Source organism: Podarcis tiliguerta, assembly GCF_965153285.1.
Source record: "Podarcis tiliguerta genome assembly, chromosome: W".
NCBI classification, from domain to species: domain Eukaryota; kingdom Metazoa; phylum Chordata; class Lepidosauria; order Squamata; family Lacertidae; genus Podarcis; species Podarcis tiliguerta.
The window spans coordinates 22,477,079-22,484,578 of NC_139552.1; the positions used below are offsets into that span (position 1 = coordinate 22,477,079).

The window sequence follows — 7,500 nt, forward strand, 5'->3', positions numbered from 1 at the left end:
TTAGCTGCTCTGAGCCCGGCTTTGGTCAGGGAGAGTAGTAGTAGTAGTAGTAGTAGCACTATTAGCACTATTAGCACTATTATGTATTATGTTAGCTGCTCTGAGCCCGGTTTTGGTCAGGGAGAGTATTATTATTAGTAGTAGTAGTAATAGTAGTAGTAGTAATAATAATAATAATAGTAGTAGTAGTAGTAGCACTATTAGCACTATTCTGTATTATGTTAGCTGCTCTGAGCCCGGCTTTGGTCAGGGAGATTATTATTATTATTATTATTATTATTATTATTATTATTATTATTACTAGTAGTAGTACCATTAGTACTATTCTCCATGAGGTTAGCCGCTCTGAGCCTGGCTTTGGCCAGTGAGGGTGGGATATAAATAAAAATTATTATTACTATTACTACTATTATTACTGTAGTAGTATGTACGAATTTAGCTGCTCTGAGCCCAGCTTTGGCCGGGGGTTGGGAGTAGTATTACTGTTGCTATTATTGCTGTAGTAGTAGTACTATTAGTACTATTCTGTATGAGGTTAGCCCCTCTGAGCCCGGCTTTGGCTGGGGAGGGTGGGATAGAAATAAAATTTACTATTACTATTACTGTAGTAGTAGTAGTAGTGTCAGTAGAACTAGTAGTAGTACTATTATGTATTATGTTAGCCACTCTGAGCCCGGCTTTGGCCGGGGAGAGTGGTATTACTATTATTATTATTATTATTACTACTACTACTACTACTACTATATTATTATTATTATTATTATTATTATTATTATTATTATTAGTGGTAGTAGTACTATTAGTACTATTATGTATTATGTTAGCCACTCTGAGTCCTGCTTTGGCCAGTGAGGGTGGGATAGAAATAAAATTTACTATTACTATTACTGTAGTAGTAGTAGTAGTGTCAGTAGAACTAGTAGTAGTACTATTATGTATTATGTTAGCCACTATGAGCCCGGCTCTGGCCGGGGAGAGTGGTATTACTATTATTATTATTATTATTACTACTACTACTACTACTACTACTATATTATTATTATTAGTGGTAGTAGTACTATTAGTACTATTATGTATTATGTTAGCCACTCTGAGCCCGGCTCTGGCCAGTGAGGGTGGGATAGAAATAAAATTTACTATTACTATTACTGTAGTAGTAGTAGTAGTAGTAGTGTCAGTAGAACTAATAGTAGTACTATTATGTATTATGTTAGCCACTCTAAGCCCGGCTTTGGCCGGGGAGAGTGGTATTACTATTATTATTATTATTATTATTACTACTACTACTACTACTACCACTACTATATAATTATTATTATTAGTGGTAGTAGTACTATTAGTACTATTATGTATTATGTTAGCCACTCTGAGCCCAGCTTTGGCTGGGGAGGGTGGGATAGAAATAAAATTTACTATTACTATTACAGTAGTAGTAGTAGTAGTAGTGTCAGTAGAACTAGTAGTAGTACTATTATGTTTTATGTTAGCCACTCTGAGCCCGGCTTTGGCCGGGGAGGGTGGGATAGAAATAAAAATTATTATTACTATCACTACTATTATTACAGTAGTAGTAGTAGTAGTAGTAGTATGTATGAATTTAGCTGCTCTGAGCCCAGCTTTGGCCAGGGAGGTTGGGATATTATTATTATTATTATTATTATTATTATTATTATTGGAGTACTATTATGTATGATGTGTTTCTAATTTCTGAGTAAACCCCGAGTAACCACCCTTACTCCCCCCAGGCTCACGAGGAGACCTGCCCCAAGTTCCCCCTCACCTGCGACGGCTGCGGGAAGACGGACGTCCCCCGGGAATCGGTGAGCCGCCTTCGCCCCGGGGCTGGAGTAACCTTACTCCGGGTATCCTCCGCCCCGCCCCCTGACCTCCCTCCTCCTTTCCCTCAGTTCGCCGATCATGTCCGGAGCTGCGGAAGCTTCCGGGTGCCCTGCCGCTTCCGGCCCGTCGGCTGCGGCGAGGTGGTGAGTGCGAGTTGCTACTCGGGGCGGAGTTGCTACTCGGGGCGGGTGGGGGGGACGTTGCTGCGATTGGGATGAGTAGGGTTGGTGTTGGTGGCGTTGGGAGGGTTGGTCTGATCGGTATTGTTGGGAAGGGGGCGGTGTGAGTATCAATGTAGTAATAGTAGTAGTAGAGTGTAGATGTAATAAAATATATTAGTAACATAGTAATAGTATTGGGAGTATTAGTATGATCAGGATTATTGCAGTGGGGGTGATGTGGTATCAATATAGTAATAGTATTAGTAATAGTATTAGTAATAGTAATATAATATAATTATTATATTATTATATTATATTATATTATATTATATTATATTATATTATATTATATTATATTATATTATATTATATTATAAATGTAATGTAATATAATTAATATAGTAATAGTAATATAATAAAATATAATAGTAATATAATAGTAATATAGTAATAGTATTAGCAATAATATGATACAATAGCAATATAGTAATAGTATTACCATTAGTTATAGTATAGTATAGTATAGTATAGTATAGTATAGATGTAATAAAATATATTAGTAACACAGTAATAGTATTGAGAGTATTGAGAGTATTAGTATGATCAGCATTATTGCAGTGGTGGCGATGTGGTATCAATATAGTAATAGTATCAGTAATATAATAGTAATATAATAGTAATATAATAGTAATATAGTAATAGTATTAGTTATAATATAATATAATAATAGTATTAGTAATAATGTAATAGTAATATAGTAATAGTATTAGTAGTAATATAATATAATAGTAATATAGTAATACTATTAGTAATACTATTACTAATAGTGTTGGGAAGGGGTGATGTGGTGTGAGTATCAATGTAGTAATCTTAGTAGTATAGTATAGTATAGTATAGTATAGTATAGTATAGTAGTAATAAAATATATTAGTAACACAGTAATAGTATTGAGAGCATTAGTAGGATCAGCATTATTGCAGTGGGGGTGGTGTGGTATCAATATAGTAATAGTATTAGTAATATAATATAATAGTGATATAGTAATAGTATTAATAATAATATAGTAATAGCAATAGCAATAGTATTAGTAATATAATATAATAGTAATATAACAGTAATATAGTAATAGTATTAGCAATAATATGGTATAATAGTAATATAGTATTAGTATTAGTAATAGTAATAGTAATAGTATAGTATAGTATAGACGTAATAAAATATATTAGTAACATAGTAAGAGTATTGGGAGTGTTAGTATGATCGGTATTATTGCGGTGGTGGTGATGTGGTATCAATATAGTAATAGTATTAGTATTAGTAATATAATATAATAGTAATATAATAGCAATATAGTAATAGTATTAGCAATAATGTAATGTAATAGTAATAGTAATAATGTAATATAATAGTAATATAGTAATAGTATTAGTAATAATAACATAATATAATATAATACATTAGTAATATAATAATAGTGTTAGCAATAATAGTAGTAGTAATAATTAATTAGTAGTAGCAATACTACTCGCACCAATGAGACCGATACTACCACTAATGCTAACACTAATAGTATTAGTAGTATGATTGCTCTGATTAAGATTCATATTAGCATTCTTAGTAGTATTGGTCTCATTGGTGCGAGTAGTATTGCTAGGCTTATTCGTAGTATTGATATTAGTATGAGTAATATGATTGCTTTGATTAATAATACCACTACTACTTACTACTACTAACTACTACTACTACTACTAACTACTACTACTAACTACTACTACTACTAAGAATAAGAATAAGAATAATCACTACTAATACTCATAGCATGCTTATTCGTAGTATTAGTCATACTACTACTACTACTACTACTACTAATGATAATAATCACTACTAATACTCATAGCAGGCTTATTTGTAGTATTGATATTAGTATTAGCAGTATAATTGCTTTGATTAGCAATACCAATACTACTAATAATCATACTACTACAACTACTACTACTAATAATAATAATAATAATCACTACTAATACTTATAGCAGGCTTATTTGTAGTATTGATATTAGTATGAGTAATATGATTGCTTTGATTAATGATCCCAATACTACTAATAATATACTACTACTACTACTTACTATTCACTACTAATACTCATAGCAGGCTTATTTGTAGTATTGATATTAGTATGAGTAATATGATTGCTTTGATTAATGATACCAATACTACTAATAATCATACTACTACTACTACTACTACTTCTTACTAATAACTACTAATACTCATAGCAGGCTTATTGATAGTATTGATAGTATTGATATTAGTATTAGCAATTACTAATAATCATACTACTACTACTACTACTAATAATAATAATAATAATTAATAAATAAATAATCACTACCAATACTTCAAGTACCACCAACACTACCAATACTTCAGGTACTACCAATACTTCAACTACTCCGAGTAACCCTAGTGCTAATCCTCACACCAACACCCCAAACACCGCTCACCCTCCCAGCCTTACTACCCCGATTCCTTCGCTTCAGACCCTCGCTTCTCGCTCTCTACTACTCCTAGTACCCCTTTGAGTATTAATACTACTCCCTTGGCCCCACAGCTGGAGAAGGAAGCCCTGCCTCTCCACGAGGCCCAGAACTTTCCGGAACATCTCGGCCTCCTCCTCAACTTCGCCCTGCGGCTGGGGGCCAAAGACCCCCATTTCTTCGGGGCCCCACATTCGGCCCCAGAGCCCCATTTATTTGGGGGCCCCGATTTGGTCCAAGACCCCCAATTGGTCCAAGAGCCCCATTTATTCGGGGCCCCGGATTTGGTCCAGGACCCCCATCTGATCGGGGCCCCCAATGTGGCGAAAGACCCCCATTTATTGGGGGCCCCACATTCGGCCCAAGACCCCCATTTCTTGGGGGGCCCGAATTTGCTCAAGGAACCCCATCTGATCGGGGCCCCCAGTTTGGCTAAAGACCCCCATCTGATCGGGGGCCCCAATGTGGCGAAAGACCCCCATCTGATCGGGGCCCCCAGTTTAGCTAAAGACCCCCATTTCTTTGGGGCCCCGAATTCGCTCAAGGAACCCCATCCCATTGGGGCCCCCAATTTAGCCCCAGACCCCCATCGGGTTGTGGCCCCCAATTCGGCCAAAGAGCCCCATTTATTGGGGGCCCCACATTCGGCTAAAGACTCCCATCTGGTTTGGGCCCCACATTCAGCGAAAGAGCCCCATTTCTTGGGGGCCCCACATTTGGCCCAAGACCCCCATCAGGTTGGGGCCCCCAATTTGGCAAAAGACCCCCATCTGGTGAAAGAGCCCCATTTATTGGGGGCCCCGAATTCAGTCAAGGAACCCCATCTGCTTGGGGCCCCACATTCGGCCCAAGACCCCCATTTACTAGGGGCCCGAAATTCAGCCAAGGAACCCCACTCTCCCCCAGACCCCCATTTCCTGGGGGCCCCACATTCGGCCCAAGACCCCCATGTATTGGGGGCCCCACATTTGGACCCCCATCCAATCAGGGCCCCCGATTCAGACCCCCATTTTCTCAGGGCCCCACATTCGGCCCCAGACCCCCATCCAATCAAGGGCCCCAATTCAGACCCCCATTTCCTGGGGGCCCCACATTCGGCCCCAGACCCCCATTTATTGGGGGCCCCAACATTGTCCCAAGACCCCAAACCAATCGGGGCCCCCACTCCGCCCCCAGACCCCCATCTCCCCCTCGGGCCCCCGGCCCCCCAAGCCTGGGCGGCCCTCAAGATCGCCACCCTAGAGAAGATCGTCTGCGTCCTCAACCGGGAAGTGGAGCGGCTGGCGGCCGAATCGGCGCAAGAGCGGCGCCAGGAAGAGGAGCGGGCCGAAGGGCTGACCCATAAGGTTCGGGGGGCCGGGAATTTGGGGGGCTGGGATTTGGGGGGCCGGGGTGCGGATTTGGGGGGCCAGGGATTTGGGGGGCCAGGGATTCGGGGGGCCAGGAAGAGGAGCGCGCCAAAGCGCTGACCTACAAGGTTCGGGGCATGGATTTGGGGGGCCGGGGATTTGGGGGGCCGGGAAGAGGAGCGCGCCGAAGGGCTGACCCATAAGGTTCGGGGCGCGGGGTCGGGGGGCCGGGGCTGTGGATTCGGGGGGTTGGGGATTCAGGGGGGCCGGGATTTGGGGGGACGGGGATTTGGGCGCCGGGGATTTGGGGGCCGGGAAGAGGAGCGCGCCGAAGGGCTGAGCCACAAGGTTTGGGGCGCGGGGTCGGGGGGCCGAAGGGCTGATCCACAAGGTGGCGGGCTGGGATTTGGGGGGCTGGGGCGTGGATTTGGGGGGATTCGGGGGGCCGGGGCTGCGGATTCGGGGGGCCGGGAAGAGGAGCGCGCCAAAGGGCTGACCCACAAGGTTCGGGGCGCGGGGTCGGGGGGGCAGGGATTTGGGGGCCGGGGCATGGATTTGGGGGGCCGAAGCGCTGACCCACAAGGTTTGGGATGCGGATTCGGGGGGCCGAGGCCACGGATTCGGGGGGCCGGGGCCGCGGATTTGGGGGGCCGGGGCTGCAGATCTGGGGGGCCGGGGTTGCGGATTTGGGGGGCTGGGGCTGTGGATTCGGGGGGCCGGAGCGTGAATTGGGGGACCAGGGATTTGGGGGGCCGGGGCACTGACCCACAAGGTTTGGGGCGCGGGTTCGGGGGGCCGGGGATTCAGGGGACCGGGGCCGCGGATTCGGGGGCCGGGGCTGTGGATTTGGGGGGCCAGGGATTCGGGGGGCCGGGAAGAGGAGCGCGCCGAAGGGCTGAGCCACAATGTTCGGGGCGCGGGTTCGGGGGGCCGGGGATTCGAGGGGCTGGGGATTCGGGGGGCCGGGCATTTGGGGGGCCGGGGCTGCGGATTCGAGGGGTCGGGGATTCGGGGGGCTGGGAAGAGGAGCGTGCCGAAGGGCTGACCCACAAGGTTCGGGGCGCGGAATCGGGGGGCCGGGGCTGTGGATTTGGGGGGCCAGGGCTGCAGATTTGGGGGGCCAGGGCTGCGGATTCGGGGGGCCGGGGCTGTGGATTTGGGGGGCCAGGGCTGCAGATTTGGGGGGCCAGGGCTGCGGATTCGGGGGGCCGGGGCTGCGGATTTGGGGGTCCGGGAAGAGGAGTGCGCGAAGGGCTGACCCACAAGGTTCGGGGCGCGGATTCGGGGGGCCAAAGCGCTGACCCACAAGGTTCGGGGCTGTGGATTCGGGGGGCCAAAGCTCTGACCCACAAGCTTCAGGGTGCAGATTCAGGGGGCCGGGCATGGATTCGGGGGGCCGAAGCGCTGACCCACATGGTTCAGGGCACAGATTCGGGGGGCTGGGGCTGCAAATTCAGGGGGCCGAAGTGCTGACCCACAAGGTTCGGGGCGCAGATTTGGGGGGCGCGGATTCGGGGGGCCAAAGGGCTGACCCACAAGCTTCGGGGCGCGGATTCGGGGGGCCAGGGCGCAGATTCGGGGGGCCAGGGCGCAGATTCGGGGGGCTGGGGC

At 45.9% G+C, this 7,500-nt stretch overlaps 1 protein-coding gene across 1 annotated transcript in view; it reads left to right on the plus strand.

The window, feature by feature from the left end:
- The window catches only part of TRAF2 (TNF receptor associated factor 2), a 23,476-nt gene that overhangs the window by 3,940 nt on the left and 12,036 nt on the right, over nt 1-7,500 (plus strand). The window contains exons 4-6 of the mRNA XM_083422131.1: nt 1,746-1,820; nt 1,908-1,982; nt 4,615-5,886. Coding sequence (XP_083278257.1) covers nt 1,746-1,820; nt 1,908-1,982; nt 4,615-5,886 — 1,422 coding nt within the window. The remainder of the gene's footprint in view (nt 1-1,745; nt 1,821-1,907; nt 1,983-4,614; nt 5,887-7,500) is intronic.